Source organism: Populus trichocarpa, chromosome 3 (assembly GCF_000002775.5).
Source record: "Populus trichocarpa isolate Nisqually-1 chromosome 3, P.trichocarpa_v4.1, whole genome shotgun sequence".
In the NCBI taxonomy this organism is placed as follows: Eukaryota; Viridiplantae; Streptophyta; class Magnoliopsida; order Malpighiales; family Salicaceae; genus Populus; species Populus trichocarpa.
Window position 1 is genome coordinate 18877650 of NC_037287.2, and position 25405 is coordinate 18903054.

General features: G+C 34.7%; 4 protein-coding genes and 1 long non-coding RNA gene across 6 annotated transcripts; 4 read left to right on the forward strand and 1 right to left on the reverse strand.

Annotated features, from left to right (window-relative positions):
* The first annotated feature begins 851 nt into the window (after window positions 1–851).
* Window positions 852–5391, forward strand: LOC7478310 (shikimate O-hydroxycinnamoyltransferase). Its single transcript, XM_024596301.2, has 3 exons — window positions 852–1020; window positions 1541–2005; window positions 4218–5391. The coding sequence occupies exons 2-3, from the start codon at window positions 1598–1600 to the stop codon at window positions 5109–5111; spliced, it is 1302 nt and encodes a 433-aa protein (XP_024452069.1). The 5' UTR covers window positions 852–1020; window positions 1541–1597; the 3' UTR covers window positions 5112–5391.
* Window positions 5392–10011: 4620 nt separating this feature from the next.
* LOC7493237 (heat shock 70 kDa protein) lies at window positions 10012–12491 on the forward strand. Its single transcript, XM_002303823.4, has one exon. The coding sequence runs from the start codon at window positions 10326–10328 to the stop codon at window positions 12279–12281; it is 1956 nt and encodes a 651-aa protein (XP_002303859.4). The 5' UTR covers window positions 10012–10325; the 3' UTR covers window positions 12282–12491.
* Window positions 12492–14062: 1571 nt separating this feature from the next.
* LOC7493238 (putative leucine-rich repeat receptor-like serine/threonine-protein kinase At2g24130) lies at window positions 14063–17788 on the reverse strand. Of its 2 annotated transcripts, none has more exons than XM_002304699.4 (3): window positions 17454–17788; window positions 14632–17273; window positions 14063–14558 (listed from the first exon to the last, which is right to left on the reverse strand). In XM_002304699.4, exons 2-3 carry the CDS (start codon window positions 17204–17206, stop codon window positions 14146–14148), a joined length of 2988 nt encoding a protein of 995 aa, XP_002304735.2. In that variant the 5' UTR covers window positions 17207–17273; window positions 17454–17788; the 3' UTR covers window positions 14063–14145. The 2 variants fall into 2 exon arrangements, with proteins under 2 accessions (XP_002304735.2, XP_024452201.1); XM_024596433.2 differs by having other exon boundaries at window positions 14632–17276.
* On the forward strand, window positions 17559–18737 carry LOC127905103 (uncharacterized). Its single transcript, XR_008058788.1, has 2 exons — window positions 17559–17697; window positions 17785–18737. It is a non-coding gene; the product is annotated as an uncharacterized LOC127905103 (long non-coding RNA).
* Window positions 18738–22896: 4159 nt separating this feature from the next.
* On the forward strand, window positions 22897–24481 carry LOC7478311 (mitogen-activated protein kinase kinase kinase 20). Its single transcript, XM_002303824.4, has one exon. It carries the CDS (start codon window positions 23085–23087, stop codon window positions 24258–24260), a length of 1176 nt encoding a protein of 391 aa, XP_002303860.3. The 5' UTR covers window positions 22897–23084; the 3' UTR covers window positions 24261–24481.
* Window positions 24482–25405: the final 924 nt, after the last annotated feature.

Genomic DNA, 25405 nt, shown 5'->3' on the forward strand with positions numbered 1-25405 from the left:
ACTTTACTGGTTTTAAATTTGTATTTCAACATGGATATAATTGTTTAGGACTGCGGCCAACCATATTTTCAAGAATTGTTTTCTAATATTTTTATTATTTTAATATACTGATATTGAAAATAAATATTTAAAAATAAAAAAATGTTATTTTAATAAAAATTTCTTTAAAAATCAACATAATGACGCTTAAAAAAAAGGCATGAAATGATGATTCAAGGAAGGATGAAAAATGCTCTTTTATTTGAGTCATGTGCCCATTAAATCCCAGTACATGAGAGTGAAGTTGCTATCTTTTTTAATTTTAAGGTTAAGATGATATAATTTAATTGGTGGAATTTTAGATTTTTTTTTAATAATTATGAGTTTGAATTTTTTTAGTATAATTAAAAATTTATATAATTATTAATTCTAAGATATATGAAATTAAACAAGTTGGACGTAAGTTAGTTCGGACATCTTATTATTAATAATAATAATAAAAAAGTTGTTCTCTTCTGTTAAAAAAACATATGCACCATCACCAAGTGCTACCTGCATGTCTATGATGTTGCTAAAGTTATTCTGACTCACGGAAGGACAGATAAATTTTATAAAATTCGCTAGTGATTTATATATTATTTTTTTAAAAAAGAAACTTGAAATTAAATTAAATTTTGATTAAGTTGTGAATTTACTTGTTGAGTGGATTAAATCTAATAAGATAAATTTGCTTGCGCGATGAAATCTCACCAGCTTGATCTGCTTCCAAAAATACCAAACAGTTTTCTTAGCTAATGAAGATAAAGTTGGTGTGATGCTTTGGTTATCGTGAGAGTGATGAAAAGTCAATGTCATAAGGCTGGGGTTGGTGAGCACCAATAAAAAATTGAAAAAACTAAATTGCTCCTCACAGATTCACTATAAGGTGTCCCTCCAACATCCTTCTTGGAAGGTGGCGACTCCATTGACCTTTGCTCACCCTCTCTCGAACCCTCCTTTTGTCTTCGATATTCTCTCTACTTCTCTGCTCTAGGCTCACAGGTATGCTACCTCTTCATGTGTTTGTTCTTGATTTAATTCTTGCGTCCTTTTTTTTCTCTTCTTTGGGTTTTTAAGCAAACAAGGTCGTTTAAAACCGAAGTTAGACTAATAAATGCATGAGTTAAAGGGTTGATTTTTATGGTTTTTAAGTTATTAAATACTTCTGTGCCATTGTACTGGGGAAGATATGGATACATTGATTTTGTGTTTTAAGTGATAGTGATAAAGATGCATCCAGTTCCTTTTCTTTTGGTTTAGAAGTTATGGTTGATGGAGTCATTTTCAGATTGTAAGATTTAAGAGGGAAAAAGGAAGGCCTTTTCTTTTTTTGGTGTTTCAAATCGGTTCTACAACAGAAAGATTTCATTTTTCACTATTTATTAATGCCAGCCACTGCATTTAAATGTGCAACCACCAAGAACTTTTTGGCACATAAACAGGCTGGGGCTGGAAAGGGTAACGATCACAATTTAAAGGATATCCATTATCAATTTGTGACAATTTGTCTTTGAAACTGCAGAGAACTTGGGGTGGAAGAGGGATAGAATCGATAAATAGAGCATTAGCACGGGGAAAGATGATAATCAATGTGAAGGAATCAACCATGGTGCAGCCGGCAGAGGAGACGCCCCGGAGGGGGCTGTGGAATTCTAATGTGGACCTGGTGGTACCAAGATTCCACACCCCGAGTGTCTACTTTTATAGGCCCACAGGTGCCTCAAACTTCTTTGATGCAAAAGTGCTCAAAGAGGCTTTGAGTAAGGCCCTTGTACCATTCTACCCTATGGCAGGGCGGTTACGTAGAGATGATGATGGCCGCATCGAGATCGATTGCAATGCTGAGGGAGTGTTGTTTGTTGAAGCTGGGACCGCCTCAGTTGTTGCTGATTTTGGTGATTTTGCACCCACTTTAGAGCTCAAGCAGCTTATTCCAACTGTGGATTACTCTGGCGGGATATCTACTTATCCTCTTTTGGTTTTGCAGGTATGTTTCTTCCATTTTTATTTTCATCTAATATGTGAGTTATTTATTTTTGATCCATTGAGCCAGCACACAAGTGATTCAATTATGTGATTTATCTTTCGATTTTGAACATGTTGCATGAATTATGGTGTAAGTGTGCCTCTTAAAATCCTCCTCTTCAAGGCCTGATTTCTTAAGAAGCCATAAATGTACCCTTCTAAGCTGCACAAGTGAGTCAATTCAACTGTTGTTTCAACTGATGAGTTTCCATTGCGGTTGGATGGGATAGTCTTCATGTAAGAGAGATCTGCTATGAACATAAAATCTCTCAAGTCACCCAGAGGCTCTGGACTATCACTTTTTCTAGGCCAGAAATGAAAATGCTAGGTCAAGCTGTCCTGGAGTGTTTTGTAAACGGTATCTACTCTAGAATTTATGATTTGGATGTTACATGGCATCAAAATTTGATTTGGAACCCTATCAGTAGAAGCAACAGCTTGGGTTTTTTCATTCACTGGCAGGTCTTATCTAACATCATTTACCCAAAGTTTGAGATGAATTGTAATGTACACAAGTCTCATCACCTAATTCATGAATTTATTGGAGAAAATGCAGTTTAACCTCCTAGTTTGACAAAATCACATTAAACAAACTCAAGTTTGCATAAACTTCCTTTTTTCATACCTATAGGGGAAGACCGTACCCATCTTCTTATATTTGAAAGTATACTGAACATCCTAGTAGTGTTGTTTCCATAATAACAGTAACCAGTAAACACCCTGAAATTTTGATGTCAAGAAGCCTCCGCAACAAGATTTGAAGATAGCATAAAGTAAGTTTGTTTAGTCAGTTTTCAGTTTATAAAACAAGAGAAGTGGTTAGCATTTTACCTCAAACTTCACAGATAATCAAGATAATTTAATCCATCTAAAGTTTAAGGGCACCATGTAACTGTTTAAATCACTTGCATACTTTATTTATCATAAAATCATGGAGAAAAAAGGATGAGGTTGATTGAATTCTTGGTAATGTTTTGACTTTTGAGCATGTATTGCCCAATATAATTTTTTTTGAAATGGTTTTCAGATTGATAATTTATATGAGGTTTAGTTTCGTGTCGAGAAAAGGAAAAGGAAGAGGTCTAGTTTAGTTTTGAATTGCTGTGTTGTTGAGATCATTTGCACACTGGCTGTCCCAACTTGATGGGTGGGTGCTCGATAGATGACTTTAGAGAAATTAATGGGTAGCTAATAACCTTTTGTTATCCAACTACACTTTGAAGTTGCCCCATAAGGATTGGATGTGACCATGATTCACATAAATTCGACAAACAGAGTATATTGCACATGGAATTGTTAGTTGTGATGGTAGGAACAGAGTACTGCAGTAATGTAGACAACAATACATTTACTTGATAGCATTTACTGCATCTGCACATAAATTTCATTGGTGGGAACTTTAAAAGTTATTACAACATGACCCAAATTCACTTGAGCATCGATTCAATGGTATTGTAATCGTTCACATCATCATTTGAGGATACATTTAAGCTCTTCTGATGACAAATAGTTCGCCGCTAAATTGTGTAAAATACATTTAAAACTCAACCAAGGATTTAAAGGGAGGTAGTTGAGAATATTTCCCACTTAAGAGAGCTGGTAACTCTGACATTGGTTTTTTCTTTGTGTTGAATTTATTGACTTGGTATATAGAAATTTGGTTTGCCTTTGTTAGGCTATGCTCATCTGTCTCAAATGGTTTGTGTACTTCAATTTTTTATGTACACTCTGTTTCCATGCTTTTCGGAAAGAATTTTTATCATCAAACTTTGATGAATTCACCTTATCATAGTATTTGCTAGTTGGGCATAATAAATGAAGTAGACCTGGGTTTTTTTTTTTTTTTTTCGTGACTGGCAAGTGGTAACGAGTGAGTAGTAGAGCCACCAATGAAAACAGGCCTGCCAACTTACCGCATGTTCACAAATTAGCAAGAAAAATCAACTTCTAGATGGCATGGATACTTCTCAAGCTCCTGAATGCACTCAAGATATTTATCTGTTGATTGCAGTTGCATTTTTCTTTACTGGAATAAAGAACTCTGCTTGAAATAATAATCTCCTGGGTTGAGTCCGATACTTAATTAGCCAAGTCTATCAATCACTTAAAATCCAATTTGTTTTAATGCTACTATGAGCGCACTATAAGCACGCTTTTGATTTGATTCTCTGCAGGTGACCTATTTCAAATGCGGAGGAGTTTCACTTGGTGTTGGTATGCAACACCATGCAGCGGATGGGTTTTCTGGTCTCCACTTTGTGAATACATGGTCAGATATGGCTCGTGGTCTTGACCTTACAATTCCACCCTTCATTGACAGGACCCTTCTCCGTGCCAGAGACCCACCCCAACCTGCATTCCACCACGTTGAGTACCAGCCTCCACCTGCCATGAAAACTGTTCTTGAAACCTCAAAACCAGAGAGCACAGCGGTCTCCATTTTTAAGTTGACCAGGGATCAGCTCAACACCCTCAAAGCCAAAGCAAAGGAAGGTGGAAACAATATTGGTTATAGTTCATATGAAATGTTGGCGGGTCACGTATGGAGATCAGCATGTAAGGCACGCGGACTTCCTGATGATCAAGAAACCAAGTTATATATAGCTACAGATGGTCGGTCAAGACTGCGCCCTACGCTTCCACCTGGTTACTTTGGCAATGTAATCTTTACAGCAACACCAATTGCTGTAGCAGGTGAAATTCAATCAAAGCCAACATGGTATGCTGCAGGAAAAATTCATGATTCATTGGTTCGCATGGACAATGATTATCTAAGGTCAGCCCTTGATTTCCTAGAGCTTCAGCCTGATTTATCAGCCCTTGTTCGCGGCGCCCATACTTTCCGGTGCCCAAATCTTGGGATTACTAGCTGGGTTAGACTGCCAATCCATGATGCAGATTTTGGCTGGGGAAGACCTATATTTATGGGGCCTGGTGGGATCGCATACGAGGGCTTATCATTCATCATACCAAGCTCAACAAATGACGGGAGCTTGTCAGTAGCCATATCTTTGCAAGCTGAACACATGAAACTATTTGAGAAGTTTATATATGACATTAAAGAATGAGCCGAGGCTATTATCCTGTCATGGTTTCTGTCCTCCCTTCAGTAAATCAGGCTGGGAAAGTTCAGGTATACCAAGTTTTTTCTCTCTTGATGCCCGTGTATCTGTCATAGAGGGTTTTTCTTTTCTTTTCTTTTCTATTCGGACATGGTTTGATGCAAGGCAGACTTTTTGAAAGGATAATGCGCCCCTCACGAGGGCTTATGTTGTACATATTAATGTATTTGGCACGAACTTCGAAGTATAGGATGGAAGGAATAAATACGATGCAGAATATCATGTATATACTGTTTTGAAACTTGGTTTAATCCGTGTTTTTAAAAAAATTATTATTTTTTATTTAAAAGTTATTTTTTTTAATATTTTTTAATAGTTTTAATGTGCAAAGTATTTAGAAATGGAGACAACAAAATCCAAGATGTTTCATCTTCTATTTTAGAGGACATCACAAGAAAATATTTTCTGGATTTGTTCAATAAAAAAATAAAGAGTAAAAAAAATATAAATTTAAAAATAATGAATAATAATAAAAAAAAATAGAAGGAAAGAAAGAGAAAACAGAGGAATGTTGAAAATTAAGTTAAATTTTATATTTGATAACTAAAGACTCTCATCGTGATTAATTCATAGATACTTAAATTAAAACATACCATGATAATTTGAATTTTATATCTATATCTAAAATCTTTACATTAGAATTTTGTATGATTGATTTATTTATTAATGATATTTGAGCTTAGATTTGTATTTAGAGAGTTCATTAGATTTTATAGATGTGTATTTTATTGAAAACAAATAAAAAAATAAAGTTTTTTGATATTTTTAACCACTAGATTTCTTCAACAAAAAAAGTAAAAAATATAAATTTAAAAATCATGAATAATCAGAAAAACAAAAAAAAGCAGAGGAAGAGAAAATACATGTCAAAATATCGGATTAATTAATTCATAGATACTAAAATTAAACATGTTATTTTTTGAAGAGGAATACATGATGATTTGAATATCATATCTACATTTGAATTTTGTACTGATATTTTTATTTATTAATGATATTTGAGCTTATATTTGTGTTTAGAAAGTTTATTAGATTTTTTAGATATGTATTTTAGTGAAAAGCATAAAAAATAAAGTTTTTTAAATTACAAATGACACGTCATCTTTTATACATTTTGTTTTTAAATATAGCTGGTTAGACCAGACTCAAGTGTATTGAATATTTTCAGGAGTGCTTAGGCTCATCTCTAAGCCCAACAATTTTTATATTTTATTATTTTTATTTTCTATTTTCTTATAACAGTTTTCTACATCAAGTTTATTAATTTTTATTTACCTTATAAATAAAATAAAATAAAAAATATATTTTTATGTTTTTATTTGATTTTTTTACGAATTAATACTTGCCTTTTTGTAGTCTTTTACTTTGTATTTATATAATATTATATTATTAAAACAATAATGAAGAAGATTATTCAATAAAAACAAATTATAAATTTATTTTGTATTTTCTGATAATTAAACTCAATTATTTTTTAAGATAAGTTAACAAAATAAGGATAAATAAAAAAACATATAAAATATGTATAACGCAGTGAAAAAAAATCTTCAATACACATAAACACACCTAAAAAAAAAAACCGAAATTGAACTGATATATGATATGCTGCATAAGTTTATAAAAAAGCTGAAATTGATACGTTTAAAATTACTAAATGATTCGGTTGATTGATTGACATGAAAAATAATAAAATTAGCTATTGTCTAATTCAGTAGATCAAATCGGTTGATTATTTGTCCTACCATTAGGGACACTAAAGAAATTTATAGTATCTGGTTGGTCAATTGGTTGTGCCTATGAGAATTGGTCAACGGTTATAACTCACAATGAACTATTATTGTTTAAGAAAAAAGTAGGATCGAAGTTAATAGGTCCTGATGAGTAATTGAAGCTTTAAATTTAAAAAAATGAATAAATAACAGAAAAAATGATTAATATGATTTGAATTGAAGAGAATAGTCTCCATAATGAAATATTAAAGTATGGATGTGGTTCTTATAGGAATTATAAATTTGAGTTTAAAATTCATAACAAAGATGAAACCGGTAATGAGTTTAGATTATAAAAGAATAAGATAAATGAGAAAATGATTCCAAAAAATTAAAATGGTAGTAAGGAATAAACAATAAGAAAGTATGGTACAAAAAAAAAGAGTGATGATGTAAACACCGATTGAAAATCAGTGATGTTACCGTGAAATGGTAAAAAGCTTGTAAATAAAATAAATGATGAATGAAAAGGTAAACAAACAAATATTATGGGAATAATAAAATGGTCTCAAGGATCTAAATGGATGATTGATATGATTATAAGGATGAAATAAAAAAAATCAGATTTTTTTTATGAAAAATCACAAACCAACTAGTTTTACGTTATCACACATAACTTTTAATCTGATTATTGTATTAAGATGAAATTTTGCGTGAAGTCTTATGACATGTTGAACTATTATGGTTTAAAACTTCAGCTTAATCAGAGTTTAGGAAGACAATACAATTTAGGTCTGAAAATCTGGTAAAATGCATAAATAATACAAGACATAATAAAGTAGTGGTCAAAATATAAATAAAAGGAAATATCCTCTATTCAAAGGTTGTCTCATCCGAACAACAAAAAGAAAAAGAGAGGATGAGAGGGCCTGTAGTTGTGGGATTGAGAGATTAAAAGCATGGATAAGGTAAAATTATATATGAAAAACATGTTTTGTTGGTGATTAAAGGAGTTAAAGCAAGGGTTTTGAAAACCAGAGTGAGAAAGAAAGAATTGAACAAAGGAAGGAGGCTTGAAGAAAGCTTGATTTCTTTTGCAATTTCTCCATGATTTCATGTGTTTAGAAGGTAAGAAATTCCTTTAAAGTGATTATTTAAGATGATTTTTGTAATGGGTGAAAGAAAGAATATGTTAATGATGTGTAAATTTGAATTATGAATTGGATTGTTTAATTTGATATGAAATTTTTGCTCAATTGTGTTATTGGAAGCATTTAAAGTATGGTAATGGAGTTAAGTACTTGAGAAATTGAACAAACCTTGCACTTTAATACATGAATATATTCGGCCAAACAAGGTATAAAGAAGAAAGGATGTGATTGACTAAGTTGTTATGAAATTTGGATTAAATTGTGTAGGGTTAGGTATAAAATAAATGGACATTGAGAAATTGAAAAGAAATTTTGAAGGAGAAACATGGTTCTACTAGATATGACTTTTAGCCTAGGCTAATGAAAGAAAAATGAGGTTATGTTGATTTAATGGTATAATAAATTGAAATGAAAGGTGTTAATTAAAATGTACAATAAGTAGCAATGTGAAATTAACACAAAGAAATTGAAGAAAATACATACCTTCCATAAATGGAAGTTTCAGCCAGGCTAATGTGTATACATTGAAATCGTTAGTTTAATTTGATATGAAAATTGTGTTTGAATGTATTATAAAAATGTGTTTAATGATTGGGTATTAAAAATTAATTATATGAACACTTAAAGAAAACTCATATTCTTTGATTGAGTGTTTCGGCTTACACTAATGAATTGAAAATGGACTAGTTGGTTTAATGGTTGAGTCATTTGGATTAACATGAGTTGTTTGGTGTGTTTAGTGATTGACCATATAGTCAATTTCATGAAATTGTGAAAAGAGTCTATGTTCCTCTTGAAAATGGATTCGGCTTTAGGTAATAATATATGAAGTAAAATGATTATCTTAATTTAATAAGTTAATTAAGTTAAGATAAGGTTATGTGATGTGTAGTATACTTGATTTAGCAGGAAATTTAAATGGAAACTCAAGGAAAGACAATCCTTGAGTTTCGACCAAAATAGAAAGAAAGGAGTGTACTTGTTGAATAATGCTTTTGAGCATGTAAATATGTGTTGAATTGTGTCTAGACCTTGAATATTTTTATTTAATGGGGTGCAAATATGTTAATGACGGGGTAATGGTGTTGATATAATATAACAATATAAAAATGTTACAATACAACTGCAACAAACTATCATGAGATAAATTAATTGCTAAATAAATAAAGAGTATGAAAAACAAGAATTTTAAGTAGTTGAATATAAAAAATCAAATCATAAAAAAAAATATGATATTATTTTTGTTCGTAAAAAAATAAGTCAAAATTTATTTATTAGATGACATGATAAGTGTATAGAAATATATCTGTATAAATTAGGCGTGAAGGGTTTAGATAATAAATTTGATGTAAGTAAAAAAATCAAGCCGATAAGAGTTGACGAATTAACATGTTAATAAGAAAATGATGCACAACTAAGGTTTCAATTACTAAATTATAATTGATTTTAAATAATATATATTGATCCATGAACTGGGAAGTAAAAATTATTACGGATGCTGTATTTGCAGATTGTTTGATTTCTTATGCTCTAGCTTAACGAAGAAAGATCATAGTGTAAAGAAGAGACAGTAATAGTCTTGTATTCATTTTTAACTCCACGCTCCCTGGATTTTACCTCTCGACCAACCGCCACCATAAAGGCTGTCTTGAGATGATAATAATCTAGTGAAAATAACAAATCTTGGACAGTCAATAACGAAATATAATTGGACCGCAATTTTAAATTATGTTGGTAACGCGATGTAATTCATGTTTTTAAAAATTTTAATATTTTTTATTTAAAATAATTTTTTATTTTTAGATTGTTTTAATGTGCTGATGTTAAAAATAAAATTTTTTATTTTAATATATTTTAAATAAAAATACTTTAAACGGCTAATATTATCACAATTATAAACAGTCCTGCAATATTTCAAAAAATCATTTACAGGAACGAAAATTTGAATATTTGGATTTTAAAATAGTAGCTTTAGGAGCATCGCTTCGGATGCAAGTTTTCGTTCCCAACGAAATTCATTTACTTTCTTAAGTTATCTTTCCTCTGTTACAATTATATGCACAGGTTAGGGAAATTTCGAATCAATCTCTTCGTCCCCGACAATAATATCTCTCGTAGCTTACCCTCTTCCACTCTCCTCTCGGAATTTCTCCATTACCTCCCTTGAACAGCACATATCAACTCAAACTTGAAGCCAATACGAAAGATCTCTAAAAACCCAAGAAAACAAACACTTTGTTGTTTTTTTTTTCATGGCCATGTCTTTCTTTGGAGACTTTAGTCGTTGAAGGTGAGTACACATGGAAAGAAAGGCCATTGGAATTGATCTTGGCACGAGCTACAGTTGTGTAGGCGTGTGGCAGAATGATCGTGTAGAGATCATAGCCAATGACCAAGGGAATAGAACGACTCCATCTTATGTTGCCTTCACTGATACTGAACGTTTGATAGGTGATGCAGCCAAGAACCAAGTTGCCATGAATCCTCAAAACACTGTTTTTGACGCGAAAAGACTTATTGGCAGGGGTTTCTCCGCCCCTTCTGTTCAGCGTGACATGAAGCTGTGGCCTTTTAAGGTGATTCCAGGTCCTGGTTGTAAGCCTATGATTGTTGTTAAGCATAAAGGTGAAGAGAAGCAGTTTTCCGCTGAGGAGATATCTTCTATGGTTTTGATGAAAATGAAGGAGATTGCTGAGGCTTATCTGGGTCATTCTGTAAAGAATGCTGTGGTGACTGTGCCTGCTTATTTTAATGACTTGCAAAGGCAGGCTACGAAGGATGCTGGTGCTATTTCTGGGCTCAATGTTTTGAGGATTATCAATGAGCCTACTGCAGCTGCTATTGCTTATGGTTTGGATAGAAAGGAGTCTCGAAGAGGCGAGCAGAATGTGCTTATTTTCGATCTTGGTGGTGGAACTCTTGATGTTTCTCTGTTGACGATCGAGGAGGGGATTTTTGAAGTGAAGGCTACTGCTGGTGATACTCATCTTGGAGGTGAGGACTTCGATAACAGGCTTGTTAATCATTTTTTTGCGGAGTTCAAGAGGAAGCACAAGAAGGATATTAGTGGTAATCCAAGAGCTTTGAGAAGGTTGAGGACTTCCTGTGAGAGGGCGAAGAGGACTTTGTCTTCGACTACACAGACGACGATTGAGATTGATTCTCTGTTTGAAGGTATTGATTTCTACACTAAAATTACAAGAGCGAGGTTTGAAGAATTGAACACGGATTTGTTTAGGAAGTGCACGGAACGTGTGGAGAAATGTCTTCGTGATTCAAAGATCGAAAAGAGTCATGTTCATGAGGTTGTTCTTGTTGGTGGGTCAACAAGAGTTCTCAGAGTGCAGCAACTCTTGCAAGACTTCTTCAATGGCAAGGAACTTTGCAAGAGCATCAATCCTGATGAAGCTGTTGCTTATGGTGCTGCTGTCCAAGCTGCAATTTTGAGTGGTGAAGGGAATGAGAAGGTTCAAGATTTGCATGTTCTTGATGTTACTCCTCTAAGCCTTTGGATTAAGACTGCTGGTGATGTAAAGACAGTTTTGATTCCAAGAAACACAAAGATTCCCACCAAGAAGGAGCTAATCGTCTCTACATGCTCTGATAATCAGCCAAGAGTGCTTATTCAGGTTTATAAACGTGAAAGTGCTAGAACCAAATACAATGATCTTCTTGGTAAACTCGAGCTCACAGGCATTCCTCCAGCCCCAAGAGGAGTCCCTCAGATCAATGTATGTTTCGATATTGATGCTAATGGAATTCTGAATGTTTCTGCGGAGGATAGGACTGCAGGAGTGAAGAACAAGATCACCATCACCAATTACAAGGGAAGATTGAGCAAAGATGAGATTGAGAGAATGGTGCAGGAAACAGAGAAGTACAAGGCAGAGGATGGGGAGGTTAAGAAGAAGGTGGACGCCAAGAACTCATTGGAGAATTATGTTTACAATATGAGAAATACAGTGAAGGATGAGAAGTTTGCAGGGAAATTGGATAGAGCTGGCAAGCAGAAGATTGAGAAAGCAATTGATGAGACTATTCAGTGGTTGGAAAGGAACCAATTGGCAGAGGTGGATGAATTTGCAGACAAACAGAGGGAGTTAGAGGGCTTGTGCAATCCAATTATTGCAAAGATGTATCAAGGCGCTGCTTCAGACGTGTCAATGGGTGGTGGTGCTGAAATGCCAAATGGTGGTTATGGCAAGCCTAGCTCCGGAGGTTCTGGTGCTGGACCGAAGATTGAGGAAGTTGATTGAGGCATGACCTTGGGCAAGTAGGGTGTTCTGTTTTGCCTCTCTGCCCTTCTACTCTGTTTGGGCTTGTCACGTTTGACAGAATTCCTATGCAATGTAAAGTTTTAGTTGAGGCTTGGGGGATTCACATGTATGGAAATCTATATCAATACTTACGTAAAAGATATCCAGTTCGATTTTAGTGAATAAAAAATCTTGAATTTCTTTTCTTTCTTTCTTTGATTTCTTTGTTGGGTTTTGATGTTAGAACTTAGCTTGGACTACCATATCATCCCCAATCTCCTGCAACTTCCATTTGACTAGCAAGAAACTATTGCTTCTTAGGATTTGGTAGATTGAGAAAATTACACTAGTCTTGTATCTTATATCTTCATCCTCGCGAATAACTTAGGAAGCCATTCCCAAATGGGTTCTCATAGTTAGAGAGAGCTCGTAGACAGATTTCTCTGCTCTGCCCATGCAATGGTCTTTGGTGGGCATGGTTAAATGAGAAAATGGCAGCTTATATCTACGAAAATACGGCCAGGGAGCCTCATCAAAATGTCAAGTCTTGGTTCCAGTAGTGTGAAGGAAACTAAAACCATTGGACGGGTGCCCATCTGTATTTCTGCAGTTTAAAACATAAAAAATGGAATAGGATCTTGTTTACAAACATGCTTTAATATATGTTTCAAGAAATGGGTCAGTGGAAAGTATTTCTTTAATATATGCTTCTTTATATGTTTGTCTGAAGATTTAGAATAAGGAAGCCTATAACAACAATGGCTAAAACATCGTGGGTGAATCCCTTGCTCGTACTTTAGAACTAACCCACTTTAGAATTTTTAATTTGGTCCATTGATAAAGATGATAGCGACATGATATGATAATCCTATTGTTAAATGTTAATGGCTTTGGAGAAAATTCTTTGTTAACTTAAATAAGGGAATCATGCAGTTATGTGATTCATCTTCTTTTATCAAGTGGGTTGCTGGTTTAGATTAAGCAAAGACACAAAATCCTCAAAAGCTATAAAGTGATTTGTTATGCTTGATTCTTATACACGGTCCAAGCCTCGTGATGGAGATTAGCTTAGATAGGAGATTTCAATAGCAATTTGTGTTCCAATTATCTGACAAAAAGAGGATGGCTAGTGGAATAAAACCTGTAGTTCCCTTTTTTTTATTATTATTGCAAAAGCCTTCATAGTGCCTCCAATGTTTAGCTACCGGAACATCCAAGCGGCATCCAATAACATTGTATAGAAGCTCTGATAATCGTTTGGTCTTCGAAATAATATATCAAGAGGTTGATGGTGGTCGCTATAGTGGAACATCATCCCACTTCACATTCATGTGATTCTGCTCCTACTATTTGCATGAAAGTAACTCAGGAATGATATAGCCTTAGTGGAAAACGCGTTGTAATGTGGTGTTCTCTGGCAGCAGAATTGTTTCTGGTTGGAGCTTGGGATAGAAGATCTGATGTCACTTTGTTACTCCTTTCCATCCCCTTCTCCCCCAAGAAAGTAAAAGAAAGAAACAATTGTAAACGAAAACTATCAGTTGGCTTTAAGTATTTCGTGTTAGTATTTGCTTGATTTCATAGATTTTATGGTGAATTTATAATTGATGGCATTACTTGTGGGAAAGAGGTGTGTAGGCATAACAGCTAGGCATTCCCTTCTGATTGCGTGTGGTTTGGCTCAAGCTTTTTACATTCTAAATTTGGGAATGTATATCATCTTGATCATATGTTTGTTATTTATCTTGTTGTCTGGAGAAAGAAGAGAGACTTGCTGGTGATTTTTAGTCAAATTCTTGAAAGGTTAAAATAATATTCTGATGCCAGAGGTGTTACAGTGCATGTACAGAAAATAGGGAAGGTGTTAGTCATCACTGAGAGTGGATGACGACATTCCTAGAGAGGAAGCAAAAGTGGCAGTTGTGTCGCCACTGAGATACCTCTTTAGTCTGTCCAAGTCATCAGCAGCATCGAGCATTGTAGGCCTAGTAGTGGGGGACTCCTGAGTGCAAAGAATACCCAACTCAGCTAATTCTCCGATTGCAACTTCCCACATCCTTTTCACTTCAGGAGATTGATCTCTTGAAGCTCTCATCAAGGAAGAGTCTACCACTCTTTCCACTCTCCCATGGTAGTGAGTCTTCACCCATTTGTGTAGGTTTAGCCCATCAACAAACATGTCATCTGTTGGCCTTTTTCTGGTCAAAATCTCAAGAACTAGAACGCCAAAGCTGTAAACATCTCCTTTTGTAGAAGTGTTTGATCCAAACCCATACTCTGCATTATAAGAATTCAAAGTGATTTACTCTCTTGTTTTTATATCAATGTGAAGTAATTTAGAAATTTGTACCTGGTGCGATATATCCAACTGATCCGCATAACAAATTTGCTGTAGAGTTTCCCATATTCTCAACCGCCCCACCGTTTCCACCCGCAACAGTCATAACTAATCTTGCTATACCAAAATCAGAAACCAGAGCGGTCATGTCATCGTTGAGAAGAACATTACTTGGCTTTAGATCACAATGTATGACTTTAACGGGAGAGTGGTGATGCAGATAGGCCATTCCTTCTGCTATGTCACTGCAAATCCTAACCCTCTGGAGAAGAGTCAAATCGGAACTGCCTGAACCCAAACCTGTCTCTGAATGTGGATATAAACGGCTATCCAAGCTTCCGTTTGCCATGTATGGAAGAACAAGAGCCTTGAAATCAGGAAGACTGCATGCTGTTATGATCCTTATCAAATTTCTGTGCCTAATCCTCTTCAACACCTGGCATTCCCTGTTAAAACTCTTGGTTGAATTTCCAGACTGCAACTGCAATACCTTTACGGCTATGGCTGTCCCATCTTGAAGAAGTCCCTTGTAAACACGGCCATAGCCACCCGTCCCAAGTAGTCTCTGCTCCTCAAATCCTTCTGTGGCTTCCAAGAGTTCTCTATATGTAATTCTTGGAAAATTGTGGATCAGTTCCGGTGTTTTTTGTTTTCTTGCCAGCTCTTCGTCCACTGAGTTTCCAGAGGAAACAGTTGCCTTGATGCGGCGGATTCCAATCACACAACATATTGTTGTTAAGATAGCTGATGCAAATGTGACCAGTACAAATATAATCAACATACGTGAGTGAAACCAATTTCTTTTTCGAGAGCATTTCGGCATGCCATAAACTGTGCCACAAAGATGCCGATTGCCTAAGAATGACTTATCTGTGACAGAATTGAAGACACCACCAGAGGGTATTACTCCTGCAAAGTTGTTGAAAGAAAGATTTAGGAAACTGAGGCTTTGAATTTTGTTGAGGCTTGTTGGGATCCCTCCAGACAAGTGGTTTCCGGAAACATCAAAGGATTCAAGGTTCTTTAGATCACCAATGGAATCAGGCAGGTGCCCTTCAATAGAATTATGTGAGAAATTTATCAGCTTCACTGCGATGCAGCTTGATATCTGAAAGAAGACACTTCCACTGAGGTTGTTTGATGAAACATCTATCTCTTCCACATTTTCCAGCTTACTGAGTTCTATAGGTAAAGGACCATCAAGATGATTGTGTGAAAGATTTAGAAATCTTCGGATCTCACGTATACCCGATATTTCTGTAGGTATGCTCCCTGTCAATTTGTTATAGGACAAATCCAGCTTGGACAGATCAGTGCACTGCCCTAATGTTGGAGGAATAGTTCCTGAAAGGAGGTTGTTGTTGAGAAACAGAAAACTCAGTCGAACCAAGTTTCCTAGAGTTGCAGGAATTTCACCAGAGAGTTGATTGTTTGACAGGTCAAGCAGACCAAGACGAGGGAGCTGACATAATGCTGCAGGAATTGCACCAGTTAATAAGTTGTGTGATAAGAAAAGCTGCTCCAAGGAAGACATCTGGTTGATTTCAGCTGGAATGGTTCCATTTAGAGAATTGGACGTCAAATTCAGCACTGTAAGATTGGAAAGATGTGCTATTTCTGAAGGAATCATTCCAGAGATCCTGTTTTCTTGCATTAACATAGTATCTAGATTGACACTAAGTCGGCCAATGGAACTGGGCAATCTTCCTCCAAGATTCATACCAGCCATCTCAAGCTCCTCTAATTCGGTACAATTTGCAAGTGCTGTGAAGAATGGCTCGAGGTTGGTGTTGCGATCATGGCTGACCATATTATTATACGATAAATGCAGTGAGACAACTGAATATAGTTTCCCTATGATATTTGCAGGCAATTCTCCAGTGAGATTGTTGTACTCCACATCTATATTATATAACTCTGAAATGTTGGCTAAAGATGCAGGAAGTTCTCCTGTAAATTGATTGTTGTACAAATTGAGGTTCCAGATGCCTGGACAATTTCCAATCTCTTCAGGAATTCGGCCTGTGAGCAAGTTCTGGGACAGGTCTATATTTGCTAATGAAGTGCAGTTTGAGAAGAAGGAAGGTGGAAGTGCGCCCGTCAAATGGTTTCCGTTGAGAGATAGCACAGTAAGGTTGGGAAGAATGGAAAGAAATTCTGGAAATGGGCCATGTAGATTGTTGCTGTCTAGCAAGAGAGAATGCAGATGCTGAAGAGAAGAAAATTCAGGAGGAATAATGCCATAAAAGCTATTCTCAGAAAGACTGAGATTTCGAAGCCCACTGAGATTTGAAATGATGGGAGACAGTGGCCCTGTGAGTTCACTGCGGGACAGATTGAGTTTTACCACACTGTGTCGATGTTTGTCGCATCTGACACCTGCGAAGCTGCAAACATCTCCATCTTCAGTCCAGGTAGCTAGCATGGACTTTGGATCAAAAACTATGGTCTTTTTGAATGCTAGAAGAGCAGCCTTGTCAGCAAGCAAGGAATGGTTACGATGGTGGTGAGAACCTGAAACTGCAAAAGGAGACATTAGAAATAAATGCTGGAGCAGCAGCAGCAGAAATGTTCTGATGAAGATCATTTTTCTTCTGTTGTAAGTGTCCAGTAATGTTTCTTTTATGAGAACCCTTGCTCCTTACACTTTCATCCTGCTTCATAATAATGAATTACTGTCAGAAAAAAAATCTTGAACTTTTAACGGAGAGGTGCAGATGCGATTGACAGAATAAAAGAGTGGTACAAATGAAGAGATAATTGATCTCTCAGGAATTAAAAAGAAATTCAGTGGAGGTTATGATTTTGTGGAGGGACTAAAAAACTAATCTCACCTCTTTCCTCATGATGAGTAGACCTTCAACTAAGCCTAAATGAATATGCATTGAAGGGACAACAGAGCAGATTGGCTTATCCTTTTTCTTTTCGTAGTAGGGCACGCGCAATTTCAACCTTTACTGTTGAAATATGCTTTACTTTGCCTGCACAGTTGCATATGCATGTGATACACGCACAAAGAGGTTGCATGCGACATTTCTTTACCCTGTTCATCGTGGATGCAAGATGAGTTTCTTTCAGGTACTGCAGTTGACATTTTTGTGTGATAGGAGTAAAACTTGTTTCTAGAAGAGCTCAGTTGACATTCTTAGTGTTCTTCGAGTGCAGATGACTAAGGCCACTGTCTGTGGCTTGTCCTTCTGGAACAAGATGCCAATCCTGAGTCATATCAACCGAAAACAACGGGAATGAATCTCTCGTTTTCATGGTACAGAAAAAACCAAAATTTCTGCTCAAGTCTGTCTGTTGTTTTTGGTTGTCTCGTTATCATTTCTTCATCATCATCATAAATGGAGAATTTGATGGAAATGAAAGCCTCCACTAGGCTTGGAGTAGGTGGTTGAGTTGGTGAAGAGCTAGGGCCAAGAGGTATCTTCTCTTTGTGATCTCTGATTCGAATTCCTTTGTCCACTAATATTATTTGTCACAGGCCGCAGGGCATGCTCTTGAAAGTCTTGTTTAGAGAGAAAAGATTTGGCATGGTGCATGCAAGCCAACACATCATACCCTTCCTAAAAAATAAAAAAGAATGCCAATATCTTTTAGGACCCACCCTCTTTAGGGAAGCTTGTGGCTATCCAGTTTTTTCGATCCACTTGCAAGCTTTTTTGAGCTGTTCTTCGTGAGTTAGGCGCTCCTAGTTCGCAAATTGCATTTTCATAATCAATTTATTCTTCACTTTTACTTTTAGATTAGACCTACACTCCATCATCAAGTGGATGGTGCTCATCGAGTAGTGGTGGGGTGCAAGGATTTTTTAAGGCCTTAATTTGGCCTAATCTATCCTATGACCCTGCTGATCTGTGCTTTTTTAACAGGGACGGTGCAAATTTTCTCTTATTTGTCAAGTTTTTACCCTTTTAGATACTCAAATTTCAAGATTACACAGGATATTTACGTCTTGTGAGGCTTCATACCGGTGAATTCAACTCTATGGCGCCTCCATGAATGCTTGATGTAACACCGACAAGGTTTTTCTTGGGGTACCTTTTGTACTGATTTATATCACTGTATATGTTTTTATGGCGAGAATGAAATTTCACTTTTATACTGAAAAGAAAGTGATGAAGTCTGGAAAAACTTGGTTTTATGGCTTGCGAAATTGGATCTAGATGCATGAGCTGGGTTTTCGGGTTTAGGCTTAAGCATAATGAAAAAAAATCTACGAGAAACTCTTTTATACTAAAGTCATTAAATACAAGAGAAACAAAAGCTTGCGACCTCGGATAAAGTTTAAAGTGACGGAGAATATGTTTGTTTTTGTATTTTAAAAATATTTTTTTTAAAAAAGAAATTTTATTTGTTTGTTTGTTTTAAATTATTATTTTTTTGTATGTTTTCATATTATTTTAATACGCTGATGTTAAAAATAATTTTTAAAAAATAAAAAAATATATTATTTTGATGTATTTCTGAGTGAAAAGTACTTTAAAAAACAATTACAACTACACCTTCAAACACCTTCTAAGTGTTGAACATAAGATAAAGTCTCATAATCCAATAGAAAATAGAAAAGTGAGAATAAGTTTTATAATCTATAAAAATTTTTTTTCCTACATGGTTATACAATGTATTTATAAACTTTGCTTATGTTGGCTTGCCGCAAAATTAGAGAGCAGTGCTGCAATTAGTTATCAGAAATATTGAAGTCCATCCTCCATTGAAGAGAGCGTTTGGAAACATCATTCAATCCATATTTTTAAAACAATTAATTTATTTTTTATTAAAAACTAATTTTTTTTTATATGTTTTATATTGTTTTGATGCGTTGATCTCAAAAATAATTTTTAAAAAATAAAAATACATCATTTTAATATATTTTATAATAAAAAATATTTTAAAAAACAATTATAACAATATTTTTAAACACGTCTGAAATATTGACAGGAGATGATGGGATGATCGGTAAATAAAGTCATACAGTTGGCAAGAAATAGTCATCGTTAGAAAAAGATACAATATATTGCATAAAAATTTATTCTTGTAAAAACTAATCAAAAATAAAATATATCAATTAATCATAAGAACTACTATGCCGTGTACGCTTCCAACTTGAAAAATTATACTAAAGCGTGTTGAGGCTAGAATCGGGATTTTTCATGTGCTGGTTTAGCTATTCAAGCCAGGCCCAAACGGTTTGGGTGTTGCAATGAAAACAAAAGATGGTTGTCATTTGGGCCATGTGGCCCAAACTCCAACAAACTGTTTTTTTAAGCCCATTTTAAGCGCACCGGAAGAAAGAAAAAAAAAAAGAAATACACTAGCAACACTCCTCTTGCAATTAAAAAGTAACCATGATGAAGGTGTATTTTTTTAATTTAATGAATAATAAAAATCATCAGCAGTAACTTTAAGGCTTTTTATAAATGAAATAATACTTTAATTTAAAAAAAATCAAAGAAGAAAAAATAAAGTTTATTATTTAAATGCAATACATCTATACAACTAAGAAAAAAAAAATACTTTTCGAGTTTATTCAAATACAATATATCCAAGAATTAAAATCTAGTTTTCAAGCGTGTCAAATTTGTATTAGCTTTGAAAATATATTTTTTTTGATATTTTTCATCGTTTTCTTATGCATGTTTTTTTTTTAATTTTCTAAATGACAAGAAATATTAATAATAACATATCCTTATTTTATATAAAAACACTTGTAGTAATATAAAACGTCACAATTCTTTTGTTTTACATTTTCATATTTGATCAACATCATGAATTTATTCATTTTTATTATAAATTTATTTTTTAAAAAATATCTTTTTCTTGGAGTTAACTTTTCCGTGGTTACTTTTAATTTAAAAGAAACAAAAATAATATTCTATAGGTATAAAAAAATAAGATGGATAGTATGAATAATGATTTCAATTTTTTATAACAATAGTTACTATCTTGAAGGGCTTCTTGTTTTTCTATTGAAAAATCCATATTATTTTAATTGACTACTCAAAATAAAAATAAAAAATGAAGAAAAAAAAGAAAATGAAAATAGAAAATAATAAATGGTATTCAAGATTCTTCAGCAGGGTATACAAAAATTTTAGATACCGTTTGAAACTGTGTTCTAAATACTATTTTATTAAAAAAAATTTAATTTTTTTTATATATTTTTAAATTTTTTTCATATATTAATATCAAAATTATTTTTAAAAAATAAAAAAAATTATTTTAATATATTTCATAATAAAAATTACTTTAAGAAACACTTTTATTTATGTAAGCAGTTAAGGCATGCAAAATTCGACGAGGAATTTCTGCGTGCTTGCTTGGAGTCACAAGTGCCAGCTATGCACTGAGATCTATCTGACTTTGCAAAGCAATAGTTTATGTCCTCTACGTCGGGAAATTATCTAACTCGATGTTTGATTATTTCCGAGTCCTTCAATGTGAAAGTCACCGACCTTGACCGTTTGCCTAAATTTTATTGCTAGTGGACAAGTTGTATCAACATGTTCCAACATCGTGCAATATTAAAACACACAAAACACGGTTTAGTTTGCCGAGTTAGCTTCAAAATATATCGACTTCAAATCTTATTTATGATGAATCGGTTTTTTTATAATTAAAATAATATTATTTTAAAAAACTTTTAATTTGAGTTAACTTATTAATTTGACTTGTAACTCGGACTTTATAGCAAGTCAATGTTTTTCATATCTATGATTAAAAATAAAAAGTTTGAACCCTAATGATGGCTCAAGTTGAATTAGAACTCAAATGGAGTATAAGTGCATAATTAGATTTGAAATGGTATGCAATGACTTCATTTAACTTTAATATACTTAAATTAGCCATCAACATGAGATATTAATATTGGATTTCTTTGCACCAAGTTTGTGGGCTAGCGGTCCTAGCAGAGAATTCCCTGCCTCTGCACCCTAGATTTGAACCTTTGTGTGCACGTCTGTCACCCTCGTGGTGTCTTACCTGCCTACTGAGCTTGCGGGATGTTTAGTGGGTCGGGGATTAATCGTGGTGCGCGTAAGCTGACCTGGACACCCTGAGTTATATAAAAAAAGATATTGGATTTCTTTAACTCTGAGGAGTATAGTTCAACTGGTCAGACCCTATATTTGCTTCCTAGAAGTCACCAGTTCGAGTCTCACAACCTCAGAGTCACTGGAGGCTTACATGGTCGTTAACTTCAAGGTCCGTGAGATTAGTCGAGGTACACGCAAGCTGACCCGGACACCCACATTAATAAAAAAAAATATTAGATTTCTTAACAACAACATACTAATTTTGAGCATCAATTGGAGTCTTGACATTCTTAAATCTTAACATCAAACGTATTTTGTAATTAAATGTTGTTTCCACTAGTTACATAAATAAATACACAATTTAATGTTGAGCATGAGAGAGAGAGAAAATGTTAAAGTACGTGAAAAGTAGGTCTACTTATCAATGAGCATTTATCATAGCCTTATGATATCAGCTTCCCTGTAGCTGCACTTTCAAAGAGGTTAGCAACTTAGGATTTAGATTCTCTCCTTTGGAAGAGTTAGCTTAAGAAACACTTAATTAAGAGGATGTCATTAATTAGCCCCTCAACTTTCTACGGTGATCACTTAAGTCCTTGTTCTAGTGATACGATACTCCTTGCTCCCTGCTACTAACTACTATAGTTGACTCTATTGACCATGGATGGCATGCAAAAACAAAATCCCACACAGTAAATTTAATTGCAAGGTTTTATTTTTGGAGTCGTTTTTTGTTTATTTATTAAGATATTTTACATATTTTAAAGGTACTTTTTTATTGTATATAATTTAAGATTGTGATTCATTGAGGTTTGTGCTAGTAAATGCTCAACTAGATCCTTGAAATATTATTTATTTTGAAAATAAATAAACATTGCCCAAATTTTACTGGGGAGGGGGTTAAAATATATCATAAAACAAAAAAAAAATCTAATTTTGAAAATGTTGAAATCGTTTCTAGAAATAGATTTAGTTTTTACTAGCATTGTGAAAATATTAATGCAAAACATCATGAATATTCCTAGAAGGGGTTTTGAGAAAAGGTCGAAGGTTAACCTGTACCTAACGGTGAAATCAAACGAAGACAAGCAAAAGACGATAGTTCAAGGACCAGATAGATCAATTTGTTAGTATAAGCCTCAATGTGCCGTAAACTTAATAGCTCAGGGACAAAAGCTGCAAACAAATAAAATAAAATTTGAACGTTCCCGACAACGTATGGCGACATAGCAATCCGAATATACAGCGAGGTTTGGTTTGCAAATAGCACATAAACAATTTACAATCGATGAAAATCCAAATCCAGACGCGTTAAAGGCTTTCAAACTCGCTTTCCCTGTATATCAGAAACCCTAGAGGGACTTTTTGTTGACAATTCAGTTGCGTTTAGCTTAGAAAACAGGGAAACAAAAGCAGGAGCTGCTAGCAATGAAGAGAAAGGCAAAACACATAGAAGAAGAAGAGAGCATGAAGTACAACAATAACAATGGTGGAGTGGCATGGTCAAGAGGGCCACTTATTGGCAAAGGAGGGTTTGGATCAGTTTATTTAGCAAGTTTAAAGAACCCCAAATCAAGAAACGGCTATTATCCTCCAGTTATGGCTGTCAAGTCTGCAGAGGTCTCTGCTTCTTGCTCACTTCAAAAGGAGAAAGAGGTATTTAACTGTCTCAATGGATGCCCTTTTATCATCAAGTGTTTTGGTGAAGAAACTACTAGTAATAAAGATGGTGAGATGTTTTATAATGTGTTGTTAGAGTATGCATCAGGAGGGAACTTAGCTTGTCTTATCAAGAAATCCGATGGTGTTGGTTTGCCTGAATTGGATGTGAAAAGATACACTAGGTCTATTCTTGAAGGGATTTGTTATATTCATAGTCGTGGTTATGTGCATTGTGATCTCAAGCCTGAGAATATACTGCTTGTTTCCAATAGGGCGAAGGCAGGTGAATTTGTGGCAAAGATTGGGGATTTTGGGTTGGCGAAGAAATCAGAGAAGAGGAACAAGAAAATGAAAATTGACCCTTATTTAAGAGGGACTGCTTTGTACATGGCTCCAGAGACCGTGGCTAATCATGTTCAAGAGTCTCCTTGCGACATATGGGCTCTTGGTTGTGTCGTTCTTGAGATGCTTACTGGGAAGCCAGCTTGGGATTTGAAACCTCATGTTACTACTGAAGAGCTTCTGAGGAAGATCGGTGATGGATATGAATTGCCTAAAATTCCTTCTCAGATTTCGAAGGACGCTAAGGATTTCTTGAAAAGGTGTTTTGTGGCCAACCCAATGTTCAGGTTTACTGCTGAGATGTTGCTGGATGAACCTTTTATGTCAGGAGTGGATTTAGATGGTGTTGAGTTTGTGGAGACTTTGGATGCTGAAAGTGTGGAATGGACTGTCACATTATGCGGGACAGATGATGAATTTAGTGATCCCTCTCTTTATGAAGAGTGGAGCTTCACATCAGATGAGGGTTCATGTTTCTCTCCTTGGTCTGATGATGAAGAGGGCATTACCAGTGATGTTGATGCAATGAAGCATGCATCAAGGGTTGAAGCAAACGCAGTGCAGTATCCAGCAACCTGCACTATCCCTGCTGGTGCATAAAAGTGGATTAATTGCAGACTTTTCAGTCAAACATGTCTAACATGTCTAGGTTGACATTCTTTGTTGAGAATTCTTTCATTTTTTCTGCATTTTGCAGTGGATCACAAGATAAATTTGTTCTTGTAATCAATGATTCATTGATTTTAGTCAGCAATATAGATAGAAGAACAGTGTTTGTTATTGATTGATATCTTTCTTTATTGATTATTATTTTTAATTTACAGCTGCTATCACACCTTTTTCCAGCTTATGATCCTTAATCCATTCATATAAGTAGGTTCTTACCATCCTATTGACTAAATGTTAAGGGTTAAAACCTATTTCTGTCTTGGATGTGCAAGTAACTGAGAAATCAACTTCCTAGAGAATAATAAAACTTTTCATGCCCAAGTTAACTAATCATTCTCTTACTAGCTGCGGTTTAATTAACAGATGCAATAAGACTAAGATCTTCCACATCACAACAAAATTCATCCAAAGCTTTAGATTATTGGAAAAATGAGTTTCAAATTTTCCACTTTTAACTCCAAAATAAACCACAATATGATCCATTTCCAATTTAATCCATAGAGAATGTAGGAATATCTGTCAGAAAAGCCTTCTGAAGTTCCAACTTTGTGTTTAGGATTTTCAGATTCTGCAGTGGTCACTCAGGGAAATTATGATTTCTTTTTTTAACTTTTGCAGTTCTTTTTATCAGTTTAGTTGCAATCAACTGTCATTGAAATATTCCCTTGAAGATTGTCATCACTTGACCACTGCTACATATATGTGTTGAAGTTCATCTATCCCCACTTCCCCCTTTGTTTCAACTTCCTTATGAAGAGCAGAACTGCAGTATTTGTTCTTCGAGTAGCCTTCACTGCTAAAGTAAGTGCATCCAGTCCTTAAATGCTAATTTGCTCTGGAAATTGTTTTTTTTTTTCATACTATTTTTTGAATCTTTCCATGACTTTTTTTTTTCCTGGAACCTGATTGCAGTACAACCAGAGTCGACATGGCCGTAATTACAGACATTTAGGATACAGTTGATAAATGATATCAGCTAATGTTCCGAGGGGCAAACTATGCACATTCAAGTGTGGTGTCCTGCAAGGTATGCACACTTTGGACAGACTACAGGGTAGGTGAACACTCATAAAAAT